This window comes from Parasteatoda tepidariorum, chromosome 12 (genome assembly GCF_982258835.1).
Source record: "Parasteatoda tepidariorum strain Cologne lab strain chromosome 12, Ptep-v5.0, whole genome shotgun sequence".
NCBI classification, from domain to species: Eukaryota; Metazoa; Arthropoda; class Arachnida; order Araneae; family Theridiidae; genus Parasteatoda; species Parasteatoda tepidariorum.
Genome location: NC_141766.1, coordinates 17,285,455 through 17,299,486, shown reverse-complemented (window position 1 = coordinate 17,299,486; position 14,032 = coordinate 17,285,455). Strand labels below are relative to the sequence as shown.

Sequence of the window (14,032 nt, the reverse complement as noted above, 5' to 3'; positions counted from 1 at the left end):
TGTCTTGGGTGTTTTTTTTTTGTTTTTTTTTTTAGTGTCTTTTGTAAATTTTAACATCATCCTTATTCATAAACAGATTGTAATCTTAACAAATAAATGTCTAGGGTGTTTTTCTTTTTCTTTTTTTTTAGTGTCTTTTGTAAATTTTAACATCATCCTTATTCAAAATTCGTCAATTTCTTTTTTGCTTTTCCTTGAAGTTTATAAATGTAATAAAATAAAACACTTACATTTAGCAAGTATTTATATAAAATTTTTACATTCAGTAAACATTTAAACAAAACGCTTCCGTTTAGATTTTTTATTTATTTATTATTTATTTATTTATTTTACATTTTATGTTTAAGAAGTTGTTTAAATTTTAAACACAAGGATTTTAAATTTTTCAAATTAACGTCTTTTATTTATGGAATATATTCATCATTCTATTATAAAACTTGGCAAAGTCTAATTGCTTTCTCTTCGGAGTTTAGAAACTCATCAAGAATAAAATGCATACGTTTATCAAATGTCAGGATTATGATTCCACTCCCACGCATCTAAATGACCCCTGATCTGAGGGTCAGTGGGTGAGGGACACGAGAAGTATCGTTCCCTTATTCATGGGGGAGGAAAGAGTTAGAAGAGAAGGACTCTCTCGTGAGAAAAGAGAGTCATTATGAGAGTAGCACATGAAAGAGAATAGAGCAACGGGGCTCCAGAAATAAAAGCTGATTTTTATTTTATTTAATTATTTATATATTTGTAAATATTGAGCACAATATTCCAGAATCTAAAATAAATATGTATATATTAATTGTATGTAATATAAATATGTATAAAAAATTAATATAATAAGTCCTCGTCATAATTCTGCGTGTTTCAAAAAATGAACCGCAAATAAAACCGTTCCACAAAGAACGGTTGTCACAGCAAGTATAGAAATGAAACTTTTACGTTTAGTAAGCAATTAAATTAAACGCTTGCGTTTAGCATAAAATTTACATTTACCTTTAAAAAAATTATTTAAATTTAAAATATCAAGATTTTAATTTTTTTTTATTATGTCTTATCATATAAAATATCACCATCCTATTTTATTTTATAACTGGCGTTGAACAGCCCACCCGATTCTGAGTTTACGACTATCAATGTACTACTTCATAACTTTGGAGTTTTGAACCCAACCCAGAAGACGAGGGAACTCTTGGTTTAAGCAGTGGAACAAACTAGCCTTCGTGGAGTATTTTTTAATGAAAATAACAATAATAATTTGCGTTACATGGAGAGGAAAACCTCCTACGGTTATCCTGACGGCAAGGGGAGTCTAACCCATGATCTGTCTACCGCTAAGTATATTTTCTGTCAACCCTGTGGTCGGTGCAGTCCATTTGCATATTTCGTATAACCAGCCTTCTCTGGGATTCAAACCTTGCTCACCTCAATTGGTAGGCGAGCACTATATCTCCTGAGCCACAGCGACTCACCATCATCTTATTACAATATGTGTCGATTTCTAATTGATTTTTAGAAGTTATTAGAAGAATTATTTAGAATTATCATTTTTGTTGCTGGCTACTCAGCATTTAGCAAATTTTTCTGTTAAAAAAGTTGCTAAGCTAAAAACCTCATATTGGACGAAACATTAAAAAGAAACTTTAAATTTCCAAAATATCCCACCCTTAGAATAACAAATATTTAACAAAAAAGATAGATCGTAAGCTTTCAAAATCTACTATTCAAATTTTCAATTTTAAGATTTCCATGTGAACTTTAACTTATCACGATAACTTTACTCCGTCTCAAATTTTTTTTCGATGCATTCGATAAAATATTACACAAATACTTATTTATAAGTATTCCAGATCTTCATAGCATCCGACTAGATTTCTACTCACGTTATGAAGCATTACTTTTTCAGAAAACTTCTTTTCATCACGATAACAATAATTTATATTTATTGTTATCTGTGACAAATCGCCTTATATTTCATACGAGAGTGTCTTTTATTTATGAACGTGATGTTGGCGTGCTTTTCATACAAATTCTTTATGGAAAAAGGAAGATTCTTACTTTACTTTCACTTCTGTGATTTTTTTTAATATCGATGAAAAGTGATTCCTAAATTTCATTAGCATTTATTGACGTATCATTTTATAAATTGCAGTTTAATCTCTTTAGTACGACTCCAGCCATTAAATTATAACGACCGAAACATTAAGTCCAGCAGAATTGGGCAAAAATGTAATCGATTACATTTTTTGAATACAGCTGTAATCGTAATTACATCAATTCGATTGCATATACAATGCATATTAATCACCTACTTGTAATAGTAATTGCAACTTTGATTACGATTGTAATCGTGATTACAATAGTCGTTTTTCAGTAATCGATTACTTGTAATCGTGATCACAATTCACCATAATGTTGATTACAACTATAATCATAATCCCAAGTAATTATGATTCCAAGTAATCTCAGCAAGAAACTATTACGGGTAATTAGGACTACTAGTAATCAAAATATATGATTACATGTAATAATGATAACTTGTAATCAATATAAACAATTACAAGTAATTATGATTGCATACTGTATGTAAATTATATATGTGCATACATTTCTTATTTACGTAGAATGTACGTACGTTTGTAAATACAATTTGCATACGTATGAAATTCGTGTATGTACGTTTGTTTGCAGTCTTATATATATATATATATATATATATATATATATATATATATATAAGTTCAAAATGAAGAATAAAACAAAGAAAGATGATAGACATATGAAAAAGAAGGAGGGAGGGAATAATAAGTAAAAAAATAGCAAATGGCAGTTTTAAAAAAAAAGATGAAATTTTATTTAAAAAACCGAAAAAAAATCGAAAAAAAAAGATATAGTCTTTTCATCAGCCCACACGATTATATCCGTAAAACAGAGTGCTTTCAGATATTGTATCAATAAAGCCAATAGGCTTTAGATTAAATGTAATCATAACTGCACGCAATCAAGATTTCATGTAACCATATATTTTGACTACTTGTAATCGATTACAAGCAAATGATTGCGGTAATTGATTATTGTAATCTCTATAACAATTGTAATCAAAATTTGTAATTATGATTACGATTATTGGTTATTTTAATCAAAAAATGTAGCAGATTACATTTTTGCTTGATTCTGATTTAATCAGAGATCATGATTACTTGTAATCGCCATTACCAATAATCACGATTACAAGTAATTGATTACATAGCAGAAATTATCTGTAATCGAAACGCAGCTGGGTGTCCTTGCGCATTTGAAACGATATTTTAACTTATCTGAATTATTATAAATTTTTAATAATTGTTTCCTAATTTTTATTAGCAAAAATTGCAATAATATGGGCCTAGAAACAGCTATTTTACGTAATTTAATGGTTTGGCGACTAATTTAACAGTCTCTAAATTACGATAAAATAATTTTTGAGCCTATTTGAATACGACGTTCTCAGACTTTGTTGCGGGGGGAGTTCTTACCGTAGACAAACTATACTACTGTTTCAACAGAATTTTGTTTTACATAAATTGTATAATTGCAATGTTTATTTTCTAAATACTTCTTATTTTGTAGGAGGCACAATACCCCCAGCTGTCAAGAGAGGGAGACACTAAGTGTCAAGGTGTCACAGCGCATTTAGAAAGGGTAAGTTTACTCACTTTTAAATTTTGCAGTGTATTGAACTATATCGGTGCTTAGTTGGTAATATGGTTAAACATAACTTGGTTAATTTCTAAAATAAAGAAAAATTTTAAGAAGGCAAGCGTAAAATAAAGAATATAACAGAACATTCATAGTAGTTCAATTAATAAAAGAAATAATAATAAAATGTACAGTACGCAAAAGAAAAGAAGAAAAAAAAAAGACCACCCTGAAAAACTTTTGATCGAATCTTCACGCCCTAGGACTTACTCTTAATGGCTCAAGGGGGTGATCTCAAATATGCTCATTAATAAGTGCAGACGATATTTTAAGTTACGAAATAAGACACAAAAACCTATTTTCTCTGAATAAACATACCTTTTTTCTACGGATTTGGATTTCTGACCCGCATAATATATGGGGTAGCAGCAATCTGGGAAATATGGTCCCAATAGTTTGGCCAGGAGAGCGCTCGTAAGTTTGGACCCCTTTATGTTATTTTGCTATGTCTCTAGAACTTTTTAAGCGAATTGAAACATTTTTACACGCAGTTATAAAATTTATTTATCCAAAGATACGATTATCCGAAAATCCAAATACAAAGATAATATATTTCTTACCTTATGATTTTATAAATTTATAGCTTTAATACTAAATTGGGAGTTTCAGTTCGATTAAATACATTTGAAGTTGTTAAAAAGTAATTTTTATGAAGATGTATCTAATAATGAAGATGCAAAAAATAACTTTTAGCAAATATTTATTATATGTTATTATTAAGGAATGGTCGAAAAAAATTTGAATTGTAAGGTATGCAGTTTTTCACATCATTTTAAAGAACATAATTTTACGGAACAAAATGCAAAATTTGAGCGAAATCGGTCGTATTAGCCTGAGAAAATTAATTTCAAAAAAGTTAGATATTTAAAATTCAATTTCTCTGGAACTATTCGACCGATTTCGCTCAAATTTTGTATTTTTTATGTAAAATTATATTCTTTAAAATGATGCAAAAAAGTATATACCTTAAAATTCAAAAAAATTTCAGCCATTATTAAATAAGATAATAAAAACTCATAAATGTTCACTAAATATTATTTTTGCGTGGAGTTATTTTTGGATAAACGAATTTTATAACTTGCTCTTATATTGATTTATTTGCATTTAATGGGAGTCAAAAATTAAGAAGAAATTTTTAAAATTCATTACCACTCTAAATATGAAAAGGAAATACTACGGACAGTTGTTGGTAGCAATGGACACGAGTATCCTGGCTTAAGCTATGAAGGTTCTCTTTGCTAGCGTTAAGCATGAGTTGTAATAACTATGTTTTATACTCTAACCTACTCAATTATGTGTACTTCACTATTTAATTAAACAAGTAAAAAATTATTTGATTTTGAAAATTGAGACGCTTGGCTTGGCTGGGCCATAAAGAAAGAATGAATGAAGATATTGGAAATAAATTAACTTACCTGAAAGGAAATGGTTGGAGGAAGGCTAAAGACAAGAAGATTTGGAACAACATTTTTCAGAAAGCTAAAACCCGCAGTGGGTTGAAGCGCCATTAAAGAAAAATTCTCTTACTATCATAATTTATGTTTTATAGTTATCCAATATGAAAGATACATTATAAGTACAATGTAAAAAATATTTCACCGCAAATAAATATTATATATCAAACTGTCGTGGAGCTATTTAAATCTCGTAACCCTTGACGTAACCTCTGGGGGGTCGCGAACTTCGTTTTTTTGGGAGGAGGGAAATTCCTATTTTGCCGAATGAAATTTCGAATTCAACCGAATCATTAATAGGTATGTAATTCACTAACTTAATCCAAAAAATTATTTTGTTCAGCAATATTTTTATATTATGTTATGTTATATTATGTTAAATATTGTGTTATATTTTGTTCTGCAATATTTTTATATTATGTGGGCTCGTGAAATGCCATCGGAGATCAATAAATTTTCAGTGGCGACTGTATTTTCAGATTTTTATAGTTTTGTTTTATAACCGTCGTTGAACAGTCGACCCAATTTTTGGGTTTACGACTACTAATGTTCAACTCCGTAGCCCTCCAATTTTGAACCAACTTCAGACAACAAGGAAACTCTTGCACCAAGTATTGGGAGAGATTTGCCTTCTTGTAGGACTTTTTGATGGTACTAACCCACATTTGCGTGACATGGAGAAGAAAACCGCGAAAATCTCCCACTGTTAGCCTGACTGCAAATGGACTCCAACCCATGATCCGACTACTACAGAGGATATTTTACGTCAGCACTGTGGTCGGTGCTAACCGATTGCGGAATTCGTATCGACCAGCCATCGCTGGGACTTGAACCCGGTACACCTCATTGGAAGGCGAACGCTCTATCCTCTAAGCCATCACGGCTCTTTCAGATTTTTAATTACGATGCATTTTTTACATTTTAATATTTATATAAAAAGAATCGGGCGGAGAATTAAGCATTATTATTCTATTACATAATTCGAAATTCACTTGCGCAATATTATATGATTAAACATATCGGGATTTAAAAAAAAAAAAAGCGTTAAGAAACTTGTAACTGCAATCGTTGAAAAAGCATATGCATTTAGGTGAAATAAGTGCAAAATCGAAAGAAGGTTGAAAATCAATAGGTTATTACTCACATGCGCGATTGAGATTCATTAATCGTAATAGTTTAAGAATATCATTTTTTAAAAAAAAAAATTATGTAGAAATCTATATTCATAACGCTGATTATGAGTGGCTCGATAAACAATGCGAATTCGCTACAAAATCGGCATAAATCTACCACGTGAGTTAAAAATACCATATGGAATTATGTTGAAATAGTGCAAAATCGAAAGAAGGTTGAAAATCAATAGGTGATTTCTCACATGCGCAATCTAAATTCATTAGCCGTAATACGAGTAGTTTAAAAACAACATTTTTTTTTCAAAAAATATTTAAAAATCTATGATCAAAACGCCGATTAAGTGCTTCGATAAACAATGCGAATTCATGACGAATTCGGCGTAAATCTTCTACGTGAGTTTAAAATTTCTTATTTAAATGCCCGATTGGAAATTCTTTTCGAAATAGTATTTTATTAAAATATCGGAATTTCAAAAGAAAACCATGTTGATATCTATGAAAATAATTTCTGAAACATCGCATGGATTTACGATAAAATCGGCGCAATATCGAGACCGTCATAGTTGATCCTTTAAATGAGCGATTCGTAGTAATTTCGTATTTAAAAAATTAAAAACTCGTACCATTTACATTTATTTCATCAATAATAATAATAAGCATTTGTTTTTATCCACAGCAGTTTTTTTGCTAGGCTCCTGACTTCAGAATTCACCTGCGTAATTTTTCTGGTCTCGCAGACTCGAAACTTTTTGACGAAGTTGCGCCGAATTTATAAATTTGTGTTAGAAGAAAAAAAAAACTATCTATATTGAACCTTATTACAAAAAAAAACCCAAATTCTCAAATAATATTTTTATTTAATTTTAAAAACACAGCACTTCGAATACACATAGCTTTTTATTATGTTGATATTTAAAAATAATATTAATCATAAGTATTTGATTCATGAAAACAAATGTGTGAAGCCAACAAAATTTCAAATTTGGAAATAAAAAAAGACTATAAACGGGGAGGTGTTACTATTTTTACTGGCTATCGTAATTTTTGCTGATTATCAATATTTTTCAAATTCTCGGAGCCCTGTGTTAATTTTTTCCACCAATTGATTTAACGAATATAAACTTTAATATTCTAATCAATTACCTGCGATTTGTCCATGGAAGTCATTGAACTGTTTTGAAGAACTGGGGAAAGATTCTGAGAGGCGGCTTGAAGTCCACGCCGCTTCAGATCGAAGGGTGCCAATTTATCTGAGAAATAAAGGCTACATGTGCGCAGTGTTGACCACCTTGTCACAATCAGCAATTGCCATATTGAGAAACCTTATTGAACTCCTTTGCACTTTAATAGGCAGTTGCGAGACTGCTTTACTTCCATTCTGGTCAATAAATGAAGTAGCCTTACTCCAACATGCACAGGGTCCTAAAAATATAGCTTTATTTTTTGCCCCTCATTATAATTTCGAAGGAAAATGAAGTTTTTTACCGGCAAAATAGAATGATTTACTTTCCCAATTGTTAAAAGGCACGTTATTCGCCCCTTCAATTTAATTTCATAACAAAATCAAGTTTCATATTTGGTGTATAGCTTTAAAGTTGGTAAAGAATAGCTTTCTTTTCTTCTCTAAAATTACCAATTTTACTTGACTTTGTCTTGGTGAAATATCGGAAGGGGTGTAGCACATTATTTACCACACACTTAAATTTTAGAGGAATATAAAGCTTTCTATTTGAAAAATAGCTTCAAAACTGAAAAAAAAAAAAAAATTGCATTACCAAGACACCCTCCACTAAAACATTACATATGCATAAAATGTTACTTTGGGGATGTCGTTCGCGAGCAATGGGGACAAGAAAAAAATTAAAATAAAATTTACTTAAATTAATTGATATATATTTGTTATTTCGACAGTTTTCGATTAACTAGAGTAGTAGTAATTAAATCTAAGGTAGAACTCAATGACTGCTGGGAAAAAAAATTAATCGTTTTCTGACCGCTGAAAACGGAATTTAGCTCCAAAAGTTGTCAATCAAAATTTCGACCTAATTCCGACTAGCTAGAGTGCTCTAAATTTTAATTAGAGCTTCTTGCATAATGAAAATACAGATTACAATTGTATCCTAAATGTTGCTGCAAAAATTAGCCGATATTATCGTCTATCGACTTTTTGATATTTTTCCAACACAAACTATTGACACAAAACTAAAAAGGAGAAAGAAGAAAGGAAAAGGAATTTTTAAGTCAGTGTGCGGGTGGGTGACCGCTTGGATCAGTCTGCGTAGGGACCGAGGGTGTGCGGTATTTGTCCTCGTTAAACTGTTCTACTGCTCGACTTCGCGGGCAGGTCGTCAGGCTACCGAAGCGGGGGTGACATCCCTTCTGCAGAGGATCAAAATTGTGATGGCATGTCTTCGAATCATCCTCAGGGATGTTTCCCAGACCGTCGCCAATAACCCATTGTGCAGTTCTAGTGCGACGTAAATGAACTACAACAACAACATTTTTGTTTTTTAAATCCATTAATGATTATTTGGACAATAAGCCACATTCTTGTACATACGCACATAGTTTTCTCTCTTGTACAACCCTTTATCATATCTGTTGAAATGACAATAGAGTTTAACTCAAAATAAATAATATCACGTCTGTGGACAGCATTTATTTTATGTTTAAGTAACTTAATTTGCGTTTTTCTTATGATCTGAACAATTCTAATAGTGTCAGTATTTAATAATTCAGATATCTGTTAAAAATAAGTATAAACTTTATTCAAGGATAGGAATAAATAAATCAGTTGTGAAATTCCTCTTTCTCTGAAAACGACCCTCAGTCTAGTTAGTTGTTGTAGTTCATTTACGTCGTACTAGAGCTGCACAATGAGCTATTGGCGACGGTTTGGGAAACATCCTTGAGGATGATCCGAAGACATGCCATCACAATTTTGATCCTCTGCGGAGGGGATGGCACCCCCGCTTCAGTAGCCTGACGACCTGCACTCGAAGTCGAGCACTTCAGTCTAGTTAGAGTGCCTACTTGAGTCATACGAAATATAATCAGGAAAAACAAAAAGAAATAAATATACACAACATATGTAAACTGTTCTTTTTGTTTTGGTGATATTTTTATTAGATATTTTATAACAAATGCTAAATTCATGCTTCACATATTTATTTTTGTAAAAATTTTCTTCCATCATTTCTTAAAAAAAAAAAAAAAAAAATTTTATATACGTTGTTTTTAACAAACTAAATTTAAATATTAAAAGAAATGTTTTTAGATTTGTAAGGAAGTTTAACTGCTAAACAAAATGCACTTATATTTTGACCTACGTTTTATTTTCTTTATGAACATCTTTTTTTTATCACTGTGTTTGGTGATAAACTGTTTTCATTTATTTATTTATTCCAAAACAGATTTTTTAAAAAAATAAATATCTATAAATTTTCTTGAAATAATTTTTATATAATGATTTTTTCATTTCGGAAAGACTTAAAAAAGCTCTAAAAAATATAAGTTGGAGTAAGATTATTTTAATTATTAAAAGCTTTAATTAAAGTAACTCTAAAGTCAGAATTTCTAATTAAATCGAAAGATTTTACTGCTCCATTTTCTCTTGCCTTATTTTTTTTCTCTCCTATCAAAGTAAAATCTCAAATAATTTACTTTTCATTCATTTCATCAAAATAAATTAAAATCACCACGCATGCAGATTAGCATACTAACATCGATAAATAAATAAATAAATAATATTTATTTCTTAAACTTTTAATTTTTAGCAACAGATGACGCCACATTCAGTTCTTGAGGTTTTTGACTTATCAAACAGCCGATGAGTGTGTAAACCATGGATAGCAGATGCGTTTCTGGCGGTGTTTATCATTTTATTTCGTTTTTATATCTCTTGGTGTCGCATTTGAAAATTTTTAATTTTTTCAAACCTATGATGTTATAGAGCTTATTTCACCAATAATTAAATGTGTCTACAAATATCTGTCAAAAATATTCACAAGCTAAAAGATTAAAATGGCGGCGTGTTCAAGTCTTGACCGCAGGGGCTGTGGCTATAGAATCGCTCATGAAAGGTACTGTTGTTTTGAAATAAACTGTATTATCCAGATAACACATCAACAGTAATTTCTTATCAATATTTTATTTTATTAAAAATAATCTGTGCTGCATTTCATTTTACTCGAATCTTCGATGGTTTTGATTTTAGTATTATTTTGAAATCGTTAGTTCGGTGGTCAGTCAGTTATTTTTGAGGTATCTTCGCTAAACTGAAAATGGTTTATTAAATGTAATGGAATAATTGCTGACGATTATCGAATATTAAAAATTTTGGAATAGTACTGAAAGTGCAAATATTTGATTTATGTACTATTAAATAATAAAGCAAGTAGTAAAAGTTATAAAAAAATCTTTGATTCCTATTTTATTTTGTTAATCATTTATGCATTAGTTTATTCTCTTAGTAAAGATTTTTAAATTTACGGCTTATATTTTGTGTGTATTTTATAATAGATTATTAATTTAAGGAAATGAATGATCTCTTGAATAATGAAGTTTATTGTGAAATGTGTTTAATGCAAGTGGTATTCATTCAATAATAGCCAAATTTAAATCTATGCAATACTCGGCAAAAGTATAACGATGTTAACATGCTATTAATTGACAAAAACAATGCATTTGAGCAATTCTTTATTTTGTTTAAATATGCTTCAAAAATATATAGATAATTATGTATCAGTATGTATATAATTTTTATAAGACAAATTATCTTTATATACATATTTTATTTCTCAATAATGTAAATTTGTCTATGAAATCTTTAGCATCTTCAAAAATTTTTCCACCTTCCAGTTTCAGTAATGTATTTCTTCCCTTCCTGTGTCATAGAGCTGCCTAATTATATACTATAATAATAAATCACTGTTTTTCAATCATCTAATTTTCATAAGTTAGTTTTTTAGTTGAATTTTATTATTACCCTTAAACTGTAATAATATTCCAGACTTTATAATAATTGTTCTTTTCCATTTGTCTATGATGAACCAGAAACTAATAATATTTCCAACAATTAATGCTTCTTTTTTGTAGAGATATAATATTTAAACAATCTTATAGGTCAGCAACTTATCCAAATTTATTGTACATTTTAAAACTCACTTAAAAAATCTCCTTAAATGCATTTTTTTTTATTTAATTTTAATTCTTTGATCTTGGGTTTGTTATTCTAGTTACTGTATCTATATTTAATATATTTTTAATGTGCTTTATAGTTTTATTAAAAAAAACGGTTGGACTATAGTCTGTTCAGTAAAAAGTGATAGTGAAAGTAAAAATTTATTTATCGCTAACATTTAATAATTCGGGGAGATTTCCGTATTGTGATCTGTAATAGAATAATCATGGTCTTGGAACTTTCGGGGAGCAGCCCTCTAGAAACTAAAAAAATACAGCACTAAAAGGTACCAACTCAAAAGGTATTGCTCATAGCCTCCCCGGGCAAACATCTACGTGTTTATTTGTTGTTTTTTTTTAAAAAATTGCAAGTTTAAAATCTATTTGGCGATTGTAGTTGGCACAACAGACCACAATACGGAAATATCCCCAATCGTTCTTTATCTGTTCTTTGCTGAATGGATCATTTTGCTTGTTGGTCTTTTAAATTTTGATTGCATATCAACTTGCAATGTTGTCAGGCATATAACCTTTATAAAATAAGTATTTTTTTTTTCTTTATGCTGTTAACAAAAATTTTTTAAAAAATGGATTATGTGCACAATTTGAAAAAGAAAAAAAATCTTCAGAGAACTTTATTTCTTTCAATATTTATATGCTCTTTTAATTTTAATAAGGAGAGTTCCGAAATGTTATACTAAAAAAAAAATTGTCCTTGTTTGTCAGCATCGAACAAACAACCAATAGCAACCTGCTGCTTTTACTTTCTCTATTATCACTTCTCACTGAACAGAGTTAATTAGTAAGAAAAGTATAAATTTTTGAGCCTAGTTTATATTTCGCATATGTTTTAATTTCCTAATTATGATTAATAGATTTCTTACATGTTTTCTTACTTTTTTTTACTCACCTCTTTAACTTTTTCACAAACAAAAAGCGTAATTACACTTATATTACACTATGATATTATGAGCTTAATATTTAATGATCATTTCAACATGTTTTTTGCATTCTAGACCGTTGTTTGCCTATAGCCTAATATAGTTTTCATGCATGCATAATTAAAATTTCTAATTAATGTATGCTCCATATTTCATAGATATTGTGTTAATGCAATCTGTGTTTTTATTTCATAATTAAAAGCTTAAAATGTGTTAGATTTTACTTCTATTTAATTTAGGTAATTTTTAATCTATATCAAAGGTTAAAATTTTACCTTATTTAAGAAATAGTATTGTATAAATATGAACAGTAATAACTTTGTGCTCGATAAACTTTCGTAACCAAGGGTCTAAAAAATCCAGGGCATTACAGCGCCTAAAAGTTGTAGTTTGTGTCTAAAATGTTAGTAAAATATTGGGTGAATAGATGAAAATTTGATACTTCCAATTCCATGATGTGTTAGCTTCTAGATATTCTGAACTTTTGTAGACCACCGAACTTTCATAACTTAGTTCTTAACTTTACAAGCTTGCATATCAATAGTAACTTGTTCTCCATTAGTGCAATTAAATAATTTTAGTAAAGGAAAATACTCTAATTAATCATGTTTGAATTGTTGAAAACCAGTTACTCTAATGGGTAAACTATCAAGCAAAAGCTATTTTTTTTTTTTTTAATTAAAATATTTTTCTCTCTTCCAGTTTAAAATAAGAGATCCTGAAGACGGAAGTGCAACATATTCAGAAAATCCTTATATTTGGCATCAAACTCAAATTAATTCTGTTATACCTGAGGATCCTGAATTTGAATCTAAAATGACAGAACCTCATATGTAAGCTTGAACTTCATTTAATTTGTTTTGTCTTGTGTTTTATTATTGTAAAAAAAAATGATTTATGTTTTCCTATATGTAAAAGGTATTATAAATGCAAGAATGTGATGCAATATTTGTGAAGATTGTTAAAATTTAGAATATCTATATTAGCTATAGTATATTTTTAATGTTTCCTTTAACTTGGCATTACCCTTGCGGGGAAAAAAATGAACAAAGTTACTTGAGCAGAATATGCCATACACAAGAGTGTTTATTCCGTTTTTTACCTTTAAAATAGCTTGCAAAAAGTAAAAAGAAATACATTTTTATAAACAAATATTTAATTTTTTACTTACATTCATTTTGCAAATACATGCCATGTGTTCAAAACTTCCAATATCCTTGTCACATTTTTCTCAAATTTTGTTTTTCGATCTTTTTTTTATTAGGACACTCAGTTAATCGTTTGTACGTTGCTGTGACCTTTTTCATAGATGGCATGATATCTCCGCTAGTTTTTTTTTTTTTTTTTTTTCTGGCTCCTACTTATCTTGTATTTTTTTATGAGGTGAAATCCTAAGTTTTTGGTTTCTGGTTTGATATTGAGTTTGTGGCTTTTTAGTTGATGACAAAATAATATGTGAATTTATTGTGTAAAGGTTCAGTAATGCAAAAAATATTATTAAAAGCCAATGATGGCATTTTCTAGCTGAATATATAACTATTTCATCAACCACATTGACTGCACTTTTAGTTAAATTATAGAATTGTTATTT

The 14,032-nt window shown here is 29.4% G+C and overlaps 1 protein-coding gene across 9 annotated transcripts in view; it reads left to right on the top strand.

Moving 5' to 3' along the window:
• Positions 1-14,032, top strand: part of p120ctn (adherens junction protein p120) — a 246,965-nt gene that overhangs the window by 196,222 nt on the left and 36,711 nt on the right. For 3 of the 9 annotated variants that reach the window (XM_087155626.1, XM_087155627.1, XM_087155628.1), the window contains exons 6-7: positions 3,604-3,675; positions 13,144-13,274. In XM_087155626.1, the coding sequence (XP_087011752.1) occupies positions 3,604-3,675; positions 13,144-13,274 (203 nt within the window). Of the gene's footprint in view, positions 1-3,603; positions 3,676-10,109; positions 10,450-13,143; positions 13,275-14,032 lie in introns of those variants that run through there. The other 6 variants (XM_043049508.3, XM_071188185.2, XM_043049506.3 and 3 more) reach the window with 4 other exon arrangements.